Source organism: Choristoneura fumiferana, chromosome 15 (genome assembly GCF_025370935.1).
Source record: "Choristoneura fumiferana chromosome 15, NRCan_CFum_1, whole genome shotgun sequence".
NCBI classification, from domain to species: Eukaryota; Metazoa; Arthropoda; class Insecta; order Lepidoptera; family Tortricidae; genus Choristoneura; species Choristoneura fumiferana.
The window spans coordinates 2,546,804-2,571,500 of NC_133486.1; the positions used below are offsets into that span (position 1 = coordinate 2,546,804).

Consider the following 24,697-nt stretch of genomic DNA (forward strand, 5'->3'; position numbering starts at 1 on the left):
GGGCGATTTCAGTGCGACATTATTCTGAGAAAACATTGGAAAAGATCAAGTTACCTTTACAATTAGGATCTTTAATATAAATTAAACTTTGATTTGATTTGTGTAAATAGATAACGATTAACGACGAAAATCGGTTATTTAGGAACAATAGGCGGTATTATTGTTTCACACATTCTTATACTAGAGAACTTCACGATTATTTTCATTACACTTGCTCCTAAGTATAGCGTCGTATGTTGCAGGCTTACTTGGTTGCAACCCGCTGAATAAAACCAAATTAAACCCAGGGCCTGCAATGCTGCACGCCAGCGATATGTGCAAATATTTGTAAAAATAATATTTTTTGGGTTACAAATATACAATTTTACTCACAAATGTGATGAAAAACATTGTATGTCTCACGTGCGGTACTGGAGTAACGATCCGATGATCGTCTTTGACTTCGGGCTTCTAATAGAATCTCGTTCGTAATTCCTTATTTACCACCCTTAAGACACAATGCACTATTATGACAACGTGTATGTATTTGTTCCAGATGCGTTGGTGTGTGGCAGCGCTGTGGTTGTGGGCGCTGACGCTGTCGACGCTGGCTGCGGCCGCGCCAGACGCGCCCCGAACTGCGCCCGCACAGGTTAGCTTACCATCTCTATTTCTATTAGACCCCCAGATTTTTTATCGGCCGATAGTTTACAGTTTGCGCACTTGCAAAGTGTCTTTATCCTGGTTAAGAGCCCAACTAAACTATCCACCGATAGAAAATCTGCGGTCTGCCACAAAGGTCTTCGGGGGCTCTTAGGCACTTGTCCCACCGCCGACGATGAGCGAGAAGCGAGTAGAGCGAGTAACTCTACGCAGTTTGGCAGAGGTTTATAGGTTTAGGGGTTTTTATTTGAGTAAATAAAAAAAGTAAAAAAACTAGAAACGAGTGGGTGAGCAGCGAGAAGCGAGTGTAGTTTTGTCGCTGGCTGTAAGCGAGTGTTCGGCGGGCGACGGGCTATTACTCGCTCCACTCGACTCGCTCGTGCGGGGCGGGCGAGCGAGTATCTATAGCTCAGCGAGTTTTATAGCTCTTGTCGCTGCGACAAAAGATGTAAGCGCGAGTTCTCGCCGACAGTGTGAACAGCCAGCGATCAACTATTAATATATGTATCTCTTTTACTCACACAGGATCTTATATCTTTTGTTCGTTTCTTGAGCGAGAAAATAGTCGACAGCCAATCGTTTCCTCGCTGGCGGTGAGACAACTGCCTTACGCTTATCAAAAAATACCCGATAGGCTTGCCTGACAAATTAGATGGACTAAAAAAAGTGTGGCAATAGTTCTTTCCTTCCGAAATCGTTTTTTTTTTGTCTCTGAACAAAACGTTAATTACAATGTAGTTTTTGATTAATGATCTGAGCCGTCTGTCGAAGTTAACGGAAACCAAGAAAAACATAGTGTATATTTAAAATTACTTTGATGTTTTATTTACAATACAGCGGCTGTGTTCACGAATAGACAGATGAAAGACAGGAGAATATTTATTTATTTAATGAAATAGGAAAGGTAAAATAACGATCTTGATCCACTTTTTCGCGCAGTAGTCTTGAATAATACAAGCATATTGATTTTGGTTTCTAAGCAACCATAACAGGCGATTTCTGAACGAATAGGTACTCAATAACTCATGTTATGGATTTTATGTTAGACACGTTTATTGGCACACTAGCATTCCCCCGCGGCTTTGCACGCGTAAATCATTAGATATATACAGCAGTTGAATTGAAATTACGGAATTTTATTAAATTCTCGTGGGAATTCCCTAAAATTACATCGTGGTTTTCGTTGACGTGAAATTAAAACACCCGTGCCAAATTTCATGACTCTAAGCCCAGCGGTTGTTATTGAGAGATTTTAACCCTATCCCGTATAAATATCGAGATAAAAGTATCCTATCTTTTAATCTAGGTTATAAGCTAACTTTTTGCCAAATTTCAATTAAATCTGTCCAACCGTTTCATCGTGATGAAGTAAGAAACATACTCACTCACTTACTCACAAACTTTCACATTTGAGGGATATATACTAATCATTATGTTGTTATGTATTGTTATGAACGGTGAGTCCATTTTGTTTGTCCATTTTTACGTCTCAACACTTCAGGCGATCACCCGGAAACTGTCGCGTCAATCCAGTGATGCAGAAACGAATGTAGGCTTTTGTTTCAATAAAATAAACCTTGTCAAAACTGTTTTATGATTTGACTTTGTTGTAACTTGTAGACTTTATAGGGAAATAAATACAGAACAGCGCCAAGTTACTGCCTCGTTTAAAATGTGGAGACGTTGTATTTCCGAGTGTGTAGACTGATAAGATAAAGGCACTAATAAAGTTTTGAATTCTAGCCGGCTGGTGAACACGCTAGCGCTGTTCATTGCGCGGTTGAGTCTTTTACCGCCCAGCAGTTGATTGTCAACGAAGGCAATGTATTACATAATGTTATGGCTGGGTCGCAAAGGTCGTAAAGCTGGTCTAGAGCTTGATGATTTATCGTCCTTGAGTGTTATGATAACGCTCCACAGTTTTGGTCTGTTTAAGATAGTAAAAGAGAAGTAAGTTAACTACAAACTACATCACGCGGCTTAAATGTGTGCGCGCCGGTGCACACGCATCCGCCGCACGCACACACTAATAATTTAAGGAGGATTAAGTTTTCTGTAGTCAAGGCTGCGCTGCCGTCGGTGCCATACGTATTGATTTTAGCTCGCTCGTCTTGCGCTCGCTTCGCGAGAGGATCACCTTTTACGTTCGCATACTCGTACCTACTTACGTATTTTTTTGTATTGGGTATAGTTGTAAATTAGTAGTATATAGTTTCGTGCAGGGACACATGCAAAAAATAATAGATACCTACCTACCTATAAACAATATAGCTATAGTATTATGTGTAGGTAAACATGAGTAGTATGTACAAAGTCGCCATCACCACTCATACGAATTTATAAATAATATTTTTAAATTTAGTATAGTAATAATAATATAGCGGCATAGAATCTTGTTTGTCTAGGCACAGACATAAGACAAGTTTAAGTTAACTTTCGTAATAAAATTATTTGCCGGTAGGTAATTAATCTAATATAGACATCGACAACCCTAAATGTCCGCGCCAGAGTAGGCATAGTTAAGTCTCCTAAAGGGTCGGAGTTTACATACTTCTCTTTTACTATGGTTTAAGGTTCGTCTACGTCAAAATTGAGCGAATTAACCAATAATATTTCCTCTTTTTCATGTCATATTTCTGTGTGAGTTCTTCTTTGTTATATACAAAATAATACTTTTTGCATAAATCTTTAGAAGGTTAGGATAGCAATGTATGTTATGTGTATGTAACACAATCTCGTTATGTCCTGCTACAACGTTTGCATTAAAAAAAATATAATTAATAGAAAATTCTAGCCGTAGGAAATCTTGTAGATTTGTAGAATTTGACCACCTTAAAATAGTATTTTCAACTAAGTAAGTAATATTATTCAAAAAAATGGTACCAAGTTCTTCGAACATAGACACACATGCCGTAAGAAAAGCTCGCCGATAAGTAGTTCTAGAACCTACTCGAACCTAGTCTTAAGTTTCAACATCTCTTGCAAAACAACCTCAGGTTGAAACAAGCCGAGATTAGAAATTTCCGAACTCTGTTAAAACTTTAGTAAACAATGCGATGAATCCCGCACTTAAATAGTTCCATTAAACGAAGAAACGCTGTTAACAAAACGTGAACAAGAGGTGTAAAAAGCAAGTCGAAGCCGTCGACGGCTCCAGCGGGTAAACTTAGGAAAACTGTGGCACGTGTGGTGCCTGTGGCAGAGGGTGCGATTTATTTACTTAAATAATTCAGATTTTCTTAGCTAAAATGACGCGTCTCTCGACTATAATCTGTTTATTATGATGACTACCTAGTTAGGCAGTAAAGCTTACAATAACCACCTGAATCTAACGGGGAACTAAATGACCAATAAATAAAAATAAATAAATAAATATCACGGGACAATTCACACCAATTGACCTAGTCCCAAAATAAGCTTAGCAAAGCTTGTGTTATGGGTACTAAGCAACGGATAAATGTAATTATATAGATATATACATACTTAAAAACATAGTAAACACCCAAGACCCGAGAACAAACATTCGTATTTTCATACAAATATCTGCCCCGACACGGGAATCGAACCCGGGACCTCAAGCTGCGCAGTCAGGTTCTCTAACCACTAGGTCATCTGGTCATCTAAACCAACAACAACAATGACATTTATGTGTGTATGCCGCTGTATGTGCGTAAATTCGGTGGAAGGGCGCGTCGTTTCAGAAGGGCTACTACGAACGAAATTCAAAAATCCGTCTCGCTCTCGTATTAAATAATTTAGCGTTAGCGTGTGTGCATCCCGAATTATCCTGTTCTCCTAGATTCCCGCATACATTACATATACCTACAAAATGGTGCAATACAGAATATGCAAGCAAGTTGAAGTGGCAATGTGCAAGACATATCGCTCGAACTTCGAACGAGATTTAAAAATAAATCTTTCTCTTTTCGGCGGTGTGTTCGGTGAATGTTAAAACATTTCAATGATCGTTGTAAAATATTATAAAAAGTATTTGTAGACTACAATAATTAATTCCAGGACCAACTGGAGTTCACCAGCATTTGAGATTAAACAGATTTAATAAATACATACGGACGTTTCCGCTGGCACTCAGCCGCGTCCTCAGGCGATCCGTAATACAATTAACATTCCCCGGCTCCAACGCTTTAATAGAATAATAAAACAAGTTGTTTTACTCGAAGTGAAACTAAACGAACATAAGAACGCATTTAGTTGACTCGGAAACTGTGTCGTTTCCAGCCTAGAGCATTAAATTTGAGTTTCAAGGGCGATAATGTGTTTTTATCTCCACACTAACCGCGGCTTTGCACGCGTAAATTATTAGGCTTAGCAATCGAATTTAAATTCCAGGATTTAGCTAAAATTCCGCAACGAGACTATCCGATACAGAACTCAGGTAATCGACATAGCTCAGAGAATTAACAAGTTGAAGTTGCAGCGGGCTGGTCATAATCTGTCGAAGAACTGACAGCCGCTGGAGTAAACGAGTCTCGGCAAACGTAGTGTAGGACGCCCTCCGGCTAGGTGGAGTGGCGATCAGCAAAAGGCTGCTTGTAGAAGCTGGATGCGGTTAGCCAAGACAGGGTGCAATGGTCCCTATTGGGGGAGGCCTATGTCCAGCAGTCGACTGCTCAAGGCTGATGATGAGTTAAAATTCCCGTGGGATTCCCATAAATTGCACCGTGAGTTTAATTAGGTTGCATAAAAAACTCGCGCCGAATACGTGTCTCCAATCCATACTAATATTATAAATGCGAAAGTGTGTGTGTTTGTGTGTATGTTTGTCCGTCTTTCACGCCGTAACGGAGTGACGGATCGACGTGATTTTTGGCATAAAGATAGTTTATGGGCCCGATAGTGACATAGGCTACTTTTTATCTAAAAACTAGTCCTTTTATAATTCTATCCTTACATTAACGTTAGCAATGGCAATTCTTGGGAACCGCCGCGTGTTCAATACATTTACCACCTACACGTCATCTTCGCGTAAGTCACGTAAATAACACCCTTCTATACGCGTACTACAATACCAAATGTCACTTAACTCTTTGGTTCAGTTCTCAATTCATCATCTCCGTCGTATTTCAGCCTAGGACGTCCACTGTTAGAGATAAGCCTACCTCAGTTCTCAATTCATATGACAAAACTCTGTTTAGGGCATTTTAATGCATCAATCTACTGTAAACAATCTTCAAGTCACAGTGCCGTTATGATCTCTGAATTGGAATTAGGTATTTAAAACGATCTTATAGTTATCATACCTTTATTCACAGGCGGATAACGATGCAGAGCTCACCGAAGAAGAAAAGAGAGCTTGGTCCAGCCTGCACGGCGGGTGGGGCAAACGCGGCTGGAACGACATGAATGCCGCGTGGGGCAAACGTGCCTGGCAGGACCTCAACTCAGCCTGGGGTAAACGCGCCTGGCAAGACCTCAACTCAGCGTGGGGTAAACGAGGTTGGCAAGATCTAAATTCTGCGTGGGGAAAACGCGGATGGCAAGATCTTAATTCCGCTTGGGGCAAGCGCGCGTGGTCCGACATGAACCAGGTGCCGTGGGGCAAACGGGGCTGGCAAGACCTGAACTCCGCTTGGGGCAAGCGCGGCTGGAATGACATGAATGCCGCGTGGGGTAAACGAGGCTGGCAGGACATGAACGCGGCGTGGGGCAAACGAGCACCGGTTAGTATTTAACCTTACTTGCTTTTAATTTGAATTTGAATACTTCGAAATTAATAATTGGTTTTTGCTGCAGGAGAAGTGGGCAAATTTCCACGGTTCGTGGGGTAAGCGCTCGGGAGCCGAAAACGACTATGAAGACTTCGATACGGCTGTCGAACAACTAGTACCGATTCAACAGGTAAGAGGAAGTTTATTTGATGAGATGAAGATTAGTAGTGCCTATTTTGTAATACAATAATTAAGAAAAGTAACGATGTGAAAACAATGACATATTGAATTAATGACATTGACTAATTGTACTATACTCGTGTACTGATTTAAAAAAATAAGTCCTTAAAACTATATTAGCAAATATTAGTTTAAAAACCGGCCAAGAAAGAGCTTGTCGTACACGCCCAAAATAGGGTTCCGTAGCCATTACGAAAAAAATGATTAATATATTTTTAAGGATTTCGTATTTTATACGGAATCTTCCAAGTTTAGGTATATTTTATACCTTAGGCTGCTATTTACTCTTAAACTATAAAAAAATCTCAAGCAAACTTAGCCGTTATAGTTTTCCTTGAAAGTTTGATATACTTACTACCATCCTGATTTTTTTTTAATTTTTCCACCCACCGGTTTAATTATAGAGGGGGGGGGGTCTGTTTTGCCATTTTGGCTTCGGAACCCTAAAAACTGATAGATACTTTTTACCTACTGGGACAAAATAGAGGACCCTACATAAACTAACTTACCGAGTAATAATTAATTGGAATAATAATAGATTGACCCTTAGATAAACCCAAGTACGGATCATTAGATATTATAACATGACCTTTCTGGTAGTCAATGATCTCTATAATCAATATTTTACATATGAACCTAATTGCAGACATAATAAATCTCAGTACCTGGGCGACCGAGCTAAGCTCGGGCTAAAACTCATAATAAGCGTTTTCCCAGAGATAAGACCAAGCTAGATCGATCTGTCATCGAAATCGTTGTAGCCGTTTCCGAGATTCTGATTATATACGAGTACAAGAATTACTCATTTAAAGGTATTAGATTTACACGGTGCGGAGGATATGCAGTCTTCGTTACATTGCAGGCCACGCATCTATGTATTTATCTTTAAGTAACCGAACTGATAATGGGCGGCAACTCGCATGATATTTCTCGCTCCGTCGACCTAATGTGTGTGACAAACGCATGGCGGCATTCGGTGAACGACAGCAGTATCCTTAACTATGGCCAGGCTAACGCATTAGGCGGGCAGAATAATATAAAGACGACATTTATTGGCCGAAGTTGTTTGAAAATAAATCGGTGACCGCATTAGGTTAATGAAGTAGTGTAATTGCGGCATATACAACGGAACACGCGCGCATTTGTTTAAAATTAAAGACAATTTCACGCAACAAACATCTTTAGGGACAAACCATGCGAACATTAAAGCATAAGCAGTGTAATTTAATACTTAATTACCGTTATAGATTGACAGCGCGGAGCATGTAGCTATGGAAACCCCTGACAAGAAGGCCTGGTCGGCGCTGCACGGTGCCTGGGGCAAGCGGCCCGTCAGGCAGGGGCAATTCAACAGCGGTGCGTATTGCTTCCCTTGCTTATTCCTTTAACCTTCTGTGTAGATTTAGTACATCCTTTACGTCAGTCGATACGAAACCCGATACAGGGTTAATTTTTTTGTAAGTTATTTTCCTCGAGCCTCGAGCAAATTGGATTCGTATCGACTCTTGTTAATGGTGTCATGTAACTAACTATACTCGTATCATACTTACTACTTTTAGTCTTTGAGATCTACTTGCACAGTAGCTATTTCTATACCCCTTAGACTGCATTTAAATATAAGAGCAACTACATAAGATCTAGCATTTTGCAAGTAGGCTCTGGCTTTCCATTAAGAGGCAATATCTTTACCTTTTTATAGTTTTAATACCTCTAGAGTAAGCATTCTTCACTGTGTGAGCATTAGTTTAGCTGTTTTCGACTTTTAGCTGAATAAAACTTTCATATCTTCGAGATGTCTTATTATGAATAAGCTGCATCTAAATCGCTACGAGCTTTACTCGTACAGAGTAGTTCTGGTTGGAAAAGGATTGGTAGTGAAGCTTCTTGACGACTTTATTGAGAAAACAGTGTTATTGCCTCCCGTGTCTTCTACGCCGCAGTGCTGAAATCTGGAGTTCGCAGTTAGCTACTCTCAAATTAAACAAAGGCAACTACAGGATTAGACAGGATTAGGCCTTTCCTAGACCCACGAAAAGATTTAAGAGTGGAAGTAGCAAGCTAGGGAAGAAATATGTCAATCCCAAATTCGACTGAGATAAAAAAACTCGTGTAATTTTATCTCGAATGAGTTGGCTTAAGAGGATCGCTGGCGGCGGATGGATGCGAGGGGCTGAAGACAGATTGTTGTGGTGCGCCATGGAAGAGGCCTACTACAGTGGACTGCTGTAGGCTGATGATGATGATGATGATGATGGGGTTGGCTTTCTTGTTTTCGATCTTTAATGATCCCCGTTGAGCGTTTTTATTCTGACGTTTACTTCAAACTGTATTAAGCTGAACTTTGGAGGCTTCTATTCGATTTCACGGTTGACTGCGCTGGCGACGTGTCAAGTCACTCGAAGCTACGACTCGAAGAGACAACGGGGTAAGACTTTTGTTTTTGGGGCAATTTCGGATAAAATCTCGTAAAATGTTACAATTTTCGGTATATGTTCAAAGTTTTTTTTAAGAGTTCTAAGTTTATAAACCAAATGGAAATAATGAACGATGCATTCATCAAAAGTACCAATGGATAATTTTTATCCCTAGCCAATTGTGATCATTTAATAATGTAGGCATAACCACTGGTTGAGGCAAAACAGTGAAGTCAACCAATCTCTTATATAAACATTCGTTGCAGTAGAAAAAACACGGCTATACAAAGAAAAGAACGCATAAGCAGATGGCAAAGGGCTCAGCAGGGCTACTACGAAACTTGAAACTCGAAGTTCGTGTCGTACGGTCCCTCTGACACTTATACTGTATAATACGAGAGCGAGAGGGACGGTACGACACGAATTTCGAGTTTCAAGTTTCGTAGTAGCCCTGCAGCATAAGCTGCGAGTAAAAATAAACTTAACATTAGTAATCCGAGACCCGGGGGGATTTTATAATACGTTAATCAACTTTCAATAGATAACCTGACATTTTTAGTTTTCTAGTAGCGATTTTTTTTTCTAATTCTTTAAGTAAATTTTAACAATAAAAACTTAATAATAATAATTAAAAACTAATATAAATCTAAGAAAAGCCCCTGTGGCATGGCAATGTTCCAAGAATGCTGTCAGCATTTCCACGCTGTATGGCGATGCCAAGACGCTGAGCGAGGAAGCTGCCAGCCCTCTTGTCTCCGGTGGTGTCGACCAGTCTCTTTGCCAGTTGACTGAAGAGTTTCTTTGCACCCCCACGGACCGAGCGTCTCGACGCCGAGGGCATTTTTTTTAATTTGAACTTATTTTTAGATGGCGGATATTGTAACAAAAATAAATCCATGTAATTTGAGAAAACGGTCCAAGATAACGCAATCAATTTTTTTCATCAACTTTAATCGTAATAAAAAATCCATCTCGCTTCTCCCTTTTTTATGGTAAGCGAAATTCAATTGCTTGTCTTACTGAACAAGGTTTAGTTTAGAATGTTTTAAGAATACGATATAGTACACTTGTGATAATGAGTCCGAGATTTAGTTAAATCTGATTCTAAGCATGATTCAATTTCCCTCGGTCCAATAAGGTACACCGAGATTTCTACTGCCCTTTTAAAATCTGACAACAAAAAATATTTTTTCGGTTTTGATTTTTGGTTGGGTGTTCGAATTCCCAGGTAGTCCATTTGGTAGGACACTTCTGGCGCGTTTTTGGGCAAATCTAAGGCAAATTTCTTGCGGCTATCGAGGCGAGAAAGATTAGCTCATACCATACACCAAACAAATTAAAATAAGTTAATAACCCGTTCCTTAAACTTGATAAGCAAACTACAGTAGCTTTCTTCCGAACAAAATCCAATTGCTAGCAAAATGCTATTGCTTACATAAATATCCCTTAGCGTCCAAAGTCTGAAATCGACTTATTAGGAGTCCCCTTAGCTTGCTAAGAAAAATATCCCTTCGCTGAACTATGCCCATCTGGCAACTTATTCTCTCTCCAGTAAGCTATATAAGCTAACAGCAACGGTCCATTCGAAAAAAATACCTCTTCCGATATAGGTATATTAGCGTTTGTTGTCGTCAAAACCGACTGGGAAGCTAAGTTATGCTAGTCATAGTGCTAAACACTTCCAAACTCTTTAAGTGGATTAACATCAAACCATAACTTAGCTGCTGTAGCGGAAACGTCGAATTGAAGGGGGTTTTATTTGTTACATAATCCGCCAGGGGTGCCAACGGAAAGTTTCAAAAAGTTTGTTAATTATTGAATTTAATTGATTGTTTTAATAATCCAACTCGATGGCACGAGCTAATGTAATGTAAAGTTAGTTAGGCAACGAATAAACATACTTATATAAATAAATTTCATACTTAAATACACATAAATATTAAACACCCAAGACCCGAGAACAAACATTCGTATTAATAAGTAAATCTTGAGGTTCTTGCCTAGAAACCATACGATCGCAATTATTAACTTCGGTTTTATTTAAGGACAGTTTGATGTCCCTAATTTCATTAACCCCTCTCAACTTTACGTCTTATTTAACTTCCGTGTGCTTTCAGGCGTTATTTATTTTGCGTCAGTTTACTGAAGGCAAACCTTACGATTATCATTATAACAGATTTACTAGCTTTCAGATAGGCATTGAGAGTTAAAAATGGCAGTTTTAGTCGCATGGCAACCCTACGTTGTGGCTCGAGACGGAATTGTCGAACAATCTCGAATTAGGCGCAATTTGCCAGAACGTGTCGCCGGCCAGCTGCTTGCCGCTTGTGCGCCATCGAGCGACTGCCGACTTTTCATAACAATAAATATGTAAAAACTTATATAACGTTAAATAAAACTGGTTGCCTTTCTCGCAACATTGCTTTGTTGTCAAACAAAAGAAAGACTATGGGTTCTAGTGGCTGCGTTGTTATTTAGCGTATGGGAAACAAAAAACATTTATTCTTTACAGAAATGCTTTGAAGGGATATATATATTTTTATACAAGAGGGGAAACGAGCATGGGGTCACCTGATAGGAAGCAATCACCGCCGCCAATGGACACCTGCCAACATGAGGGATATCAATAGGTGCGTTGCCGGCCCTTTGAGAGACTGATAGGCTCGTTTTTTAAAGATCCCTAAGTTATACCGCTCCGGAAACACTGTCCCTGGAAGCTGGTTCCATATTTAAACATATAACGTAAAATATACATTTAACAAACTCATATGAATTAGATTTCGTGTTTGTTTTAAATTACCTATTCGGGATTAGCTAGTGTAATGATTAACTGGGAAAATATGTTTTTTAATACCGCATAATAACTTTTATTGTCAGTCCACAGCCCGTTCTTCGACCCACCTAGCGCTCTTCTCAATGTTAATAATCCGAACTGTATTTATCTTTACTTTGTATATTACTTCCCTCGTCGATAGCACCGCCCTTTCGGTTCCAACTTCAGTCACAATGGTTACTTTTATTTGAATTTCCCTTTCTCGGGACTGATCCTTTTCGGGTAATTCTCACAATAGATTTTATTAATCTGCTTATCGTTTAATCCTAAGTCGTACTTTAAATTCAGTGGCCATTGAAACTCCTTCCATCGGGTACAGCAAATACCTAAGTATAGAACGTGGTTGCAAACTTATAAATGAATTGGGACTTAATTTTAGGAGTCTGAAAGTGGAATTTTCCACTGTCTACAATTATTGAAAACTTCTAGCTACGTTTGTTTGTTTGTCAACGTTGAGTTATCAATGAACGTTTAATATGTATTTAAGTATTTAACTATCTATTTTATTTGTCAAACAATATATATAAAGTATAAGCCCACTAAAAATTAAACTAAACAAAATAAAATTAACCTAAACCTATAACATAACCTACAAACTAAGACCTAAACTACAACCTAAAAACCACCATTCCGCGTCGTACCCGGCTCAAAGGTGCCCATAATGCCAGCCGCATTTCCCCGCTGTATGGCCAGCGCCACCTGCTGAACCAGGTACGACCCGGAGCGGGGGTCGCATCAATTACATATCTATTATTAGATCGTACTAACAACTAATAATCTGCATCAATTAGAACGTGTACGCGATTCCATTGTAGTAGATAAAGTTGGTAATACTTGTTCTCAAAATACGTAGATTCAAGTTTAAAAAGTGTTATTTACTTAGCTTGTCCTTATTTTTACCTACAGAACCTTCAAATATACATTTAAGTGTTATCGCAAGATGTTAATTGTACTAAACTGCCGTGTAAACGTTTTTCATACGCGAAATGGTAACTTTAGTTCCAACACTACTACGAGCCATGCAAAGGGTTTGAAACGTGGAGATGTCTACCTTACTCCGTGTTATCCGTTGGAATTAGTTTGATTTCAATTAGTTTGGATGTTGCAACCAACAGGAGCGTATTACTGGAAGCGCGAGCCCGGCTGGACGAACCTTCGGGGCATGTGGGGCAAACGCGCCGCGTACGAGGATGAGGAGGACCACGGTAATGCCCCAAGGGTACATGGTGCCCGGGGCAATCCCGGCGCCCCAAGCGCCACCATTAGTGGCGCTCGTGTGTCTGTGCCTTCAGTAGAGTAGTTTAGTGCTTGTCTTCTTCCTTCTGGCTCTCCTTCACGCTGCTAGAACTTCTATGCTGTGTCTACGTGTTTATTTGTTTCTGCTAAATAGATGGATAGGATAATTAAGATAATAAAGAATATTTGACATTGTCATAGTTTTAAGTTTCTAAACAGCAATTGCACGAATAGCAACACGGGACAAACAAGACTATCATTGCAAAATTACAATTTAACCTAAAACTTTGAACCTTTTTCGTGCAAATGTTGTTTTGTGAAAAACCATGCTGTATAAACGCACGCATCACGTCCACACGGCTGTACACGTCACGCTTCTATTAGACCAGTATTCAGCACAAATTGTATCAAATCAGGTAAATTAGCTGTGTAAGGGAGAAAATGAGTGCGATCGAGTGACGACGCTGACTGAGACGACACTCTACACCGCCCATTTACAACCAGATTACTAATCGTTTTGAGTAAAAAGGATAAAGTGCTCTGTGAAAACGGGGGACTAAAATAAAACAATAAACTTGCCCAAGAGACGAAAAGTAAATGAATTGAAATCTTGTACGACAGAGACAGGATACGAAAAGGGCTATAGCTTGAAGTCAAACTAAACTCTTTATTGCATTAAATTGCACCACAGTTATAAACACATTGCAACTGCGGGCAATTCAAGCTATATAGCCCCTCCCTATATACCTTCTATAAATTTCTTACAGCAACTTTTTGTACAAAATGATCTTATAATCGCCATTTAAAATTTGATAGGTAGTAGCAGTAGTAGGTAGGTATATAGTTAGATCAAAATGTATACTATTTTTAATTTTCTTTTCATATTTTAAATTAGTCATGATGACATACAATACAAAACAATACAATGACATTTAATGACATTTAGTAGTTATGCAGCTAACCGTTACATAAATGCTTCCAATGCCCTAAGAGGTGTGGTATCGAATCATTTTGATGAGTTGTGTGATGATTTTCCTTCAATTTTAAGTACTTACACTATCACACATTAATTCAAAAAGTTATGAGCCCGGGTTTGAACTCAAGATCCTCTGCTTGGGCGACCATAAATCTAACCACGTGCAATCAGCAGACCAATATCTGATACAACAGAGCGTACATACGTATCTGATCCGACACTGCCACGTGACAAACATTTTCAAAAAAACGTTTTGTACTTCTATTTATGAGAAAATCTTGTAATGCACGTCCACATGAAAAAAATCACTATGAATATTTTTTCACTCACGCACGGCAGTGACGATTTGTAGCCACAAACCGTCCTGTACTAGGACGTTTCAGATATTTTTGCACGCTCCGCTGCAGTTTTAATACTGCGTGTCGCTAATATTTTTCTTTCGGCGATATGATGTCGTTATGACATTTTCGTATAGAGTTCCTGGGTACCACCCACCCGTAATAAGAGCTTTGCAGGCCGCGATACCGTCACAAAGTTGGGTACAAAACTCGTAAGCCTGTTGTTTGCCGGGAGAATTTTTAAGCCTCAGTTAAGCTCGGAGCAGCTTCATTAACTCTCATTAATATGGTTCAAGTTACTAAGTTTTAATTTAACGAGTCTTCAGCTTGAATTGCGTGCAATTCGTTTGAACACGAGGTCAAGTGTGGGAATGGAATATTGTTGGGGTACTTTAACTTATCTGTCGTATTTGCAGACATTCTGAAATGTCTGGAATACAGCATTTAACTTGAAACTACATCCTTACTTATATTATAAGTACAAGAGTAATTTTGTTTATCTGTTCGTTAATTCCGCCTTACCAAACTACTGAACCGATTACCATGAAGTTTTCTGAACATCATACTAAAAGTCCACAATAAACAATAGGATACCTTTTAACCCTACCTAGTCTCGGACCAAAAGTTTGTTTCGTATTCTGAAAAAACAATTAACATCGACTTAGACCATTGGTGAGTATTCAATTTTGCTACAGTAGACATATAGACATGTTAGAAGCAATCTGTGTCCTCAAATAGGGTTCAGTTCCTGAATGATGTCAAATAAACTAACTTCAGAAATTCTATTTAACTATGTATGTAAGTTTAAAAAAATATATTATATAGCGCAAGCATGTCCACCGTCAAAAGCTACAAGTTAGTGTCCAATTACATTTACTATTTCGTCTTATTAAGAATCAATTACCTGTTTGAGAGAAAATTAAGTGAAGTAATTAAAAAGCAATTAATATCTGGTGAAGGGCCGGAGATGAATTTATTAGTCGTTAGCCGCCCTCATAAAATTACAACCTTGTCGTTTTAACTTGCGTGGCACGCTACACATCTCATATATTTCATTAGAGTTTCTATTAATTAAGCGTCATGATCATCCTCAGATGTTATTTAACTAAAATTATTTTTAAAGCACTGGGATTTAATAAGAATTGCTGTTTATCAATTCAGAAACATATTTTCGACTCCCGCCTTGTGTGAAGGTGACTTCGAGCACATATATTTCACGCTGTATCACTTAGATTCGCTGTTATAGGCCCTGAATATGAAAGAAGCTGCGCTCATACATAGAATTAAAAACCAATATATGTATTCTTAATAATAACTCAGTCATAACCATAAAACATTTGCACGCAAGTCATTGTTTCGAGTCATCATAAACATCCATAAATCTAAGAGAAATAAATGTTCATTCATCACTTCGAAGCACGGATAGATTGGTTTGTACATATAAAGCGCTCGGTTGGTTTATGTAATAAACGCTGCGTTAAACGCAATGCGTTTGACGCACATCAATTTCACTGACACGCATCAGATAATTTAATTACCTATCATTGCCTTACGCGGTGATTGTAGCGGCAAACGCATGTTTGGTAATTAGATTGGTTAGACTAGACGTGCGTCAAACGCGTTTAGCGTTTATCGCATAAAACAAACGAGTGCTTAAAAATTGTAACACATCTCAAAAGTGTCCAGGGATCTGAGGTGCTTCGGAATTCAGTCTGAGATTTTCTAAAAGAGACAAACCTTTATATGTGTTTTATCCCGTGACACTTTGGAGCAATACAATAATGAATTTTATCGTGGATTTATATTTAATAAAATAAGCTAGAAAGTTGTCTTTGTCCAAGTGAAAAAGTTGCTTAGATTTTGGAAATCTGCATAGCGAAACAACTGTATAACTTATTGATAATTGATTAATCGAGGCGATGTTTCCCGGAGCTATATTTATTCAATGAGCTACGATTGAACTGGCTACACCCACACTTTTCTTAGTTAGGGAATAACAAGGAAAAACGTACTTGTAGTTCATTGATATGGACCTCTACAGACTAAGAACCTGAATCAATTTATGAGGATTTCCTGAGAGGTGAAATATTACTAGATGGCGTATCGTGAGATGTGGTTGACGTTAAGGGCACTAGACACGGTACGATTCGTCTGTACGATCGACCTGATGAAAATCGTGACGATTTTATCGCAAAGAGCCATACACTGTCGATTCATCGTTACGATATTCATGATTGCATGGGATTTTGTTGTGATCTCCAACATCGTCTTCGATGAAGTAGGTAAATTGTTAACGATCTTGACATACACTTTCGATTCGTCGTTTCGATCGGTCTGAAGCGACGAAACGTACCGCGTGTGGAGCCCTTTACAGTCTTGCTCGCGATTGACTCACCGTTCACACAAATGTCAAAGCTGTCAAACGGACATCACTTAACTAGCTTATCACAGAAAGTTATTACTGTTGTAGTTTCATCAATAATAAGATGGAACAAACAATGCTGCAATAAAATATCGAATTAAATTCATATGGTTTCTTAATAATGGAATTTAAACTTGTGAACAAGGAGCTCCGTCGGGTACTTTTCTAGTTTAGCATTATGTGGGTGCACTTTATAACTTGTCTTTTTTTTACAGAGAGCGGTGCGACGAGAGATGAGGCCTAGACAACAGTTCCATACATCCTAATATAACAATTACAACGTCATATCTCTACTCTACGGTACAACATTCTGTATGTTTATATCCTAATCTATCCTGTATATATATATATGTTGAACGGAGGACCTTTTCGCGATATATGTGACATTGTATCTCGAAAATGAACCTTCTTTAGTTTTATTTGCGATTAACTTTTTTGTATATGTAGCCAATTCGTCTCACTACCAACCAGTGAGGTGAATTGACAATACGAATGAAGAGTCTCATTTTACTCAGTTAAAAAATATTTATAACTTCGTACAAATATAGCTCTCCCGAGTCACCTTCTAGCTTAAGAGTTATATAATATATGTAGTAGAGTAAGATATATGTTTATTTTTACGATCTCATAGCGTAAGGCGTTAGATTTGGGGTGTAACTATGGTTATGCTAGTTAGTTAAAATAACTAATTAATTGTATTTTATTAGTGAAGTTGGTGTAAAATATAACGGCCGGATACGGCCGGCGTTTGTCCAATAAAAGTTCATTCGGAAGCTTCCTTTGTTTTATTTAATGACACTGCGCAATCATAGCGTCATAATAACAACTAGTGAGGCAACTCAACCGGAATCCGTTCATTTCGCAAATAACGTTTGGCAACCTGATTCATTTCACAAACTTAAAAACTGTAAATATTTCAGGATTTATTTCAGGACCGTCGTATAGAACCCTTTAGGTTAGGTTAGTTTTATAAAAATCCTGAAACATTTACAGTTTATAAATAATAATATTAAACAGTTGCGAAATTGATCAGGTTGCCAAACGTTAGTTGCGAAACATTAGTGAACCAACTCAACCGTGTTGATATCTGCGTCCCACTCAGGTTAGTAGGACGTTAGGTACGCTACGAAGTTCAAAATTCGAACTTTGGTCGTGCAGTCACCAGCATTAATATCTGCCACAGCGGAGAGTGCAAAAATATCTGACACGTCCTTCCGACCCTAGAAATAGAGTCGTATCAGATAGTTACGCACGCTTGTTGTGTCAGATATTGGTGCTGGTGACTATACTATTAGCTCACACTACCCAATTGTACGTAATGCGAGACGTTATGACACAACTTCGAATTTCGGAGCAGCCTCCCATGCCCCAGTCCATCCGATGTGCAGTTCAGTGCGCGCCGGGCATCGGCCGATTTTAGCCACTAAGCGCTGTGCGAAGTGCATCTACTATTGAAAACTATTACGCTATGGCGCAACCTAGAACTGGGTAGATAAAGACAGAAATAGACGGATGGTAAAACGTTACAAATAGGGAACCCAATCCAGAGATTGTCACTATGGCGGAACCCGGGATTCATACATACTAAAAATGTTACAAATAGGGAATCCAATCCTGGGATTGTCATTCATACATATCTACTAAAAATCCCGGGTTTGGATTCACTAAGTACTTACAAAGTTCCGAAGACTGTCGCCACGTGTGATACAATTATCAACCTCATTATATAGGTTATTAAGGTTACTGAGGTAGCAAGCAAACTTTAAAATGACACTTTATTAAAAGCCATCAAAGTGAAGTAATCGTAACGTGAGTAACGCTAGATGGCGTTAGTATCGACAGACCCGTTTGAAGTTACAAATGTCAAACCTATGGCTCTTCAAAGCTAGTGAATAGGCTGTTACTGAACCTTTGACCTCATCTGTACTTTACATCAGGTAGGGGTAGTTTTCTGTAAAAAAAAACTAAACTGTCGCAAGAACCCTAGTGTAGTGGGTAGTGTAGTAATATCATTATTACTTATACCTTTCTACTCCTAACTCATAGTTAAATTAGAGCAGCTCTGTTGCTACTTTTAACATCCAGTGATCCATCTATTCTTGTCTTTAGTCTGAGGTCTGTTATTATGACAGCAGGAAGTCAAACCAAATTGGTACCATCAGCCAAATATGTGGTCTACCACCCTAAAGTTGATAAAAATCTAAATTAAAAGTAAAAAATTCACAAATCAATGTCCAGCCATAATAATTTATAATTATATAATAAAGCACAAGCAAATTCAATAAAATAAATAATTCATCATCATCCCAGCCTATATACGTCCCACTGCTGGGCACAGGCCTCCTCTCAGAACAAGAGGGCTTGGGCCATAGTTCCCACGCGGGCCCAGTGCGGATTGGGAACTTCACACGCACCATTGAATTTCTTCGCAGGTTTGTGCAGGTTTCCTCACAATGTTTTCCTTCACCGCAAAGCTCGTGGTAAATTTCAAATAAATAATTACATAAATAAAATAAAGAGAAATAAAAATAAACATAAGACCCATTCAAAAAATATATCTATAGCTCGTTGAGTTTCGCCGGATTTTCCCTAACAGAACACACAGTGGTAGGCTTTTTTTGAGATTCGTAAGTACTTGTTATAGGTAGCCAAAGTTAAATAAAAGTATTTTGACTTTGGCTTTGACTTTATTTCGAATGAACTACAGATCTTAATTTAAACATCAAGTAAGACAGATGTCATTATAGGTGATCTAAATATACACGAAACTTGATAAAGACTATCCCCCTTATTCATAAACGACAATCAAACCTATTTTAGTTAAAATGCCGCTATAATTCGTTTGTCCTTATCTGTCACTTCGACATTTGTATTTGTTAGAAAGGGACAAAGCATTTGTTAGTTAACATAGGCTTGTTAAGTTTTATGAATAAGGGGGTATGAATACATTTCAAGTTATAGATAGAGTTGATTTTTTTAATAATATGTAGTCAAAAACTTGCTATTACTTGTAAAAAAGTTTCTTAGTCAGACTGAAGTCAAATTAAACTAAAAATGTATAGCTTATAAATGCATAAGACATTTTTTTTCTAATGAAAAGTTTAATTTAGTTGAAGTAGGTGATGTGTCTCAACATTTAAGCTATAATTTTTATAGGAACATCAAAAAACCTGATTGTATAAAAAAAACTTAGAAACATATTAGGAAAAAGAACTGCTGCTACTGAAACTGCCAGCTGCTGCCACCACAAGTGCTGCTCTCGCAGCCAGGAGGAGATTGTTGCAGAACCTTTTTGATACAAACCTTTACCATTTTTTAAATCATGATTTTTGTTTATATAATAATAATAATAATAATAATAATAATATAATCTTTATTTCGGAATACACAGGACTCCATAGATGATTAGTAACAGAGCTAAAGTTAGTACTTAAAATTTATCAATTAAATTAAATTATATGAGCATTAATTTCATTTAACTGCACATGCCACCCCCTTAATCTGCCCAACCCAGTGCACAAGTATTGGGCAGTCGTACTTTACAGCAAGCACGCTCAGAATGCTGTTGGAGGTCAGTCTTATACGGTCCAGCAGCGAGACTATTTTCTTGCGCATGATCGCCGGAAACCTGTCCGTACGGGCCTCGCAGAACATGCCAGACGCGCTACACCTGCTGGGCAGGCCCAAAAGCATTCTGAACGTGTTGTTGTATTGAACTTTTAGGGCGTATATATGACACATGAAGGATTTTGCTTTATTGGATTGATTTAGATACAACTCGACTTACTTTTTCCTTTTTTTTAACCCTTAATAAGGCTAAGATTGGTTTTTTGGAATCTTTTTGTATTTTTTATTTCAATTCAAAATTTTTACTTTTACGGTCATCCCGTAAAACCTAAATTGAAAATACAAACTGAAATATAGATGCACAGAAAAACCAGAAAAATAAGACCAACACTGGGAATCGAACCCAGGGCCTTAATAAGGCCTCATTTACTGTAGCATACTACCACAGAATCAAAAGCAGCTAATAGAATACATACTTGGCAAAGGATATAATTTTAAAGTAATATTTTCAATAATTACAATGAATATTGTAACTTATTACTCAAACAATAAGGCTGAATTTCCAAATTAATACATGTGGTCGCTAAATCGCCTCTACCTTATTAAGGGTTAAGTTTATGATTTTTTTTAATGTCGTTAGAAAAGAACGCCAGAATACAGTACAATAACAAACTTCAAAAAGCCATGGTGGTCTTGTGGTTTGACCTATTGCCTCTCAAGCAGAGGATCATAGGTTCAAACTCCAGCTCGCACCTCTGAGTTATTCGAAAAACTCATGTGCGAAATTACATTTGGAATTTACCACGAGCTTTACGGTGAAAGAAAACAACGTGAGGAAACCTGCAAAAACCTGTGAAATAATTCAATGGCGTGTGTGTAGTTCCCAATGCTGAGCCCGCACTGGGCCCGCGTAGGAACTACGGCCCAAGCCCTCTCATTCTGACAGGAGGATTGTGCCAAGCAGTGCATGGGACGTTTATAAGCTGGGATGATGATGATGAACAAACGTCACACTTAACTTCGAGTACAGTCGCCAGCATTAATATCTGCCACAGCGGAGCGTGAAAAAATATCTGGCACGTGCTTCCGGCTCTAGATATAGAGTAGTAGGATCAGATATTTATGTACGCTTGTTGTGTGAGATATTGCAGCTGGTGGCTGTACCAGTAGTTACGCGTGTACGCGCGAGCGTGCGTGCTAAAATATCTAACACACTCTAACAGCCCTAGAAATAGAATCGTATCAGATATTTATGCACGCTTGTTGTGTCAGATATATAGGTGCTGGTACTGCACTAGTCGATTATTTACGGCTCAATAAAATTTTCATTTACGAAACAGATTGAATTGTAAATGAAGATAGACGGACGAGTGTATTTTCATTCAGACCACAACTTCCCTTTAACACTCAGTCGCACTTCACCCAGCCGTGTGGATGGTAAATCGTGCGAACATCGCTTAGATTTGAGCATGAACAACCGGAGACGGCAAACTTAGTGGACTCCGTAACTACTGGCTGCCTGTCCACTGGAGTGAAGCGAGGCAGTGGAGAATTAATTTTAGCTAAATCAACACAACCAAAAGAGTTTTATTAATTTAATGCTTTTTGAGTTTTTATTGATATATAAATTAATAATAATAATAAAATATTATTTTTGGACATTCATTATTATTATTATTTATTTTAATTAAATTATAAAATTACCTTTAGCTTATTTAATGAAATATTTGTACGCTTGCTTGCAAGCTGAATACAAGGACAACAGTTATAATTATGATAAGACCAATGTATTTTTTACTGTATTCTGACAAATAAAGTTAATTTGAATTTGAATTTGAAAAAATAAGCCTAATACTAAAACAAATTGCTTAAAGTGCCCCCCTTAGGTAAAGTCCCGAACATGCTGGCAGCGTTTCCTCTTTGAATAGCTAAGCTAATCCTGTCCGAGAAAAGGAAGCTGCCAGATCTTCGGTCTCTGTGACGTCTGCTAACCTTTTGGAAATGTCTTTGAATTTAATGCTTATTATTTTACATGACAATGTAATCAAAAGATAAAGTCTTTAAAAGTTATTAACATACAAATTACTGCAACTGAATCCCAGAAATTTGATACTACGATAGCTCTTATAGCATAACCAGTAAAAAAGTCTATTTTTTTGCCTGACACCATTTTGCCTACATTTTGCTTGAGAGCAAAAATGCAGAAGAAAAAATTTGCATCTTCTGTTTAAATTAAAACAACGTCTGTCTAGGTAGGTATCTGTACTTACATTTATGAGTAGGTAATCTTTCAAAAATCAATCAAAACACGAATTAAGGATCGTAGAAAATATATCTATGTTACCCTATTTTGCAGGTGGTAGGACCTTGTGCAAGGTCCGCCCGAATTGCTACCACCATCTTGCTCGCTAATCCTGCCGTGAAGCAGCAGTGCTTGCACTGTTGTGTTTCGGCGTGGAGAGTAAGACAGCCGGTGAAATTACTGGCACGTGAGGTATCCCATCTTAGGCCTCTAGGTTGGCAACGCGTCTGCAATACCCCTGGTGTTGCAGATGTTTATGGGCGGTGGTGATCTCTTACCATTAGGAGACCCATTTGCTCGTTTGCCATCCAGTCAAATAAAAAAAAAAAAAAAAAAAAAAATATTAAACGCGAGCGAAGCCGCGACCAAAAGCTAGTCTTTCTAACTAATACATTAGCTTACGAGATTCTCGTTGCACTACATTACCTACTGAATCGATAATTACGCAAGGAAGATTTTTTTTTGCCCCGTGTGGTGTCAGGTGAGAATTACACCTCTCCATTTCTTCCGTGGATGTCGTAAGAGGCGACTGAGGATATAGGTTTAGGTATACCGTAGGCGACAGGCTAGCAACCTGTCACTATTGTACCGTTTTTGTCAAACTTAAAACCTAAAATTGCTAAAAGTTGCTCCGAAGCGGCAACGTTTCGTGTGCTCTGTCTACCCCATTTGGGAATACAGGCGTGTTGTTTGTGTTTGTGTGTAAGTAATTTTTGGCGGAATGTCTTAATTGGACATCTGGTACTATAATGGGAATGTAATTAGATTAGATTAGATTTATTTATTACCTTTTGAAAAAAAAACATTATAAACACATGTCAATTCATTCAATAATAATAATTAAAAGCAATACAAGAATATAAATCTAAGTCTTTATGCAATAGGAACAATCAATCTAACGAACAATAAAATAATTAATATGTCAAAACAATAAAATTCAACATGAAATTAAAATTTACTTAACAAAACTGTAAAAAATGTCAACAAAACAAAAACAAGCGTACAAAGCAAGGTACATAATAACAAATAGTGCTTTGAAAAATGTGGTATTTTGGGAAAATTGGTAATGTAGTATTTTAAGCACGAGCGTTTATATTTTGTTTTTTTTATGAATATCAGACAGCACGACGCCTCCTTCGGCTCCACGCTCTAAGGCACATTACGACAATTTGCCGCAAAACTCCTGAGAGATTGCCTCTTGCCCGAGGCGCAAATCACCTCGTCGCGGATTATCTTGACGCATGGCTGACGGCTTGACGGGTTCCGCTCATAAAAAGGTACGGTTTGACGTATTGATAAAAGCCTTATATTGGGTCCTAATTTGAAGTAGAAAGACGTAGATACGCTGGTTATGTATTATCAAATCGAGATTACAAATAGTACAATACGATCGAACATCAATGTCGTTGTTTTTTTTTTAAATATGACTGTTGGAGGACAATTTTGCCATTGTCTAGTAGGTTTTGCCGTTTCGAGCACCTATGTCGTTTTTTTTTTATTTATTGGGGGAAAAAAACAGATACAGACACAATTAATAGCAATAGTACCTACATTAAAGTAATGCGATAAGTATAGCCTACATCCTAAACAATTCCCACTAAGACTTATTGGAAGATGTGGCAATGAATGTAACAATGATAACAGTTATTAATGGTAACCTAAAACTAACATTTATCATACACAACGAACAATCCGAAGCAACATGCAGTCTACACAAGGATTCCCCATATTTACAGCAAGCAGAACCAATAAACGGGACTTCCACTAGGCAGGAGAATTATTACATGACATGACATTGTCAACGGTACAGTGTGCAGGTAAATGATAATATTTATTTCAGTACGAAGAAGTTCAAAAGTTTAGGAATAAAATAGGAATTGTATTATTTCCTTATATTTAAATTATATTAAAGATAAGATAAAGTTTATTGCAGAAATGAAATGAAAAATGAATGAATGAATGAGTTTTAAATAGTTTAGTTTAATTAGTTTCTTAATTATATAATCCTTCTGCTGCTAAAAGATAAGGATGATTAAACAGATTTTATGGTTATAATAA

At 38.1% G+C, this 24,697-nt stretch overlaps 1 protein-coding gene across 2 annotated transcripts in view; it reads left to right on the plus strand.

The window, feature by feature from the left end:
* Mip (Myoinhibiting peptide precursor) overlaps positions 1–17,545 on the plus strand; it is a 103,626-nt gene extending 86,081 nt beyond the window's left edge. Inside the window, exons 2-7 of one of the 2 annotated variants that reach the window (XM_074098287.1) lie at positions 536–631; positions 5,916–6,323; positions 6,397–6,501; positions 7,799–7,907; positions 12,914–13,003; positions 16,986–17,545. In XM_074098287.1, the coding sequence (XP_073954388.1) occupies positions 536–631; positions 5,916–6,323; positions 6,397–6,501; positions 7,799–7,907; positions 12,914–13,003; positions 16,986–17,014 (837 nt within the window). In that variant the 3' untranslated portion in view covers positions 17,015–17,545. The remainder of the gene's footprint in view (positions 1–535; positions 632–5,915; positions 6,324–6,396; positions 6,502–7,798; positions 7,908–12,913; positions 13,004–16,985) is intronic. The other variant, XM_074098288.1, reaches the window with a different exon arrangement.
* The last annotated feature ends 7,152 nt before the right edge of the window (positions 17,546–24,697 follow it).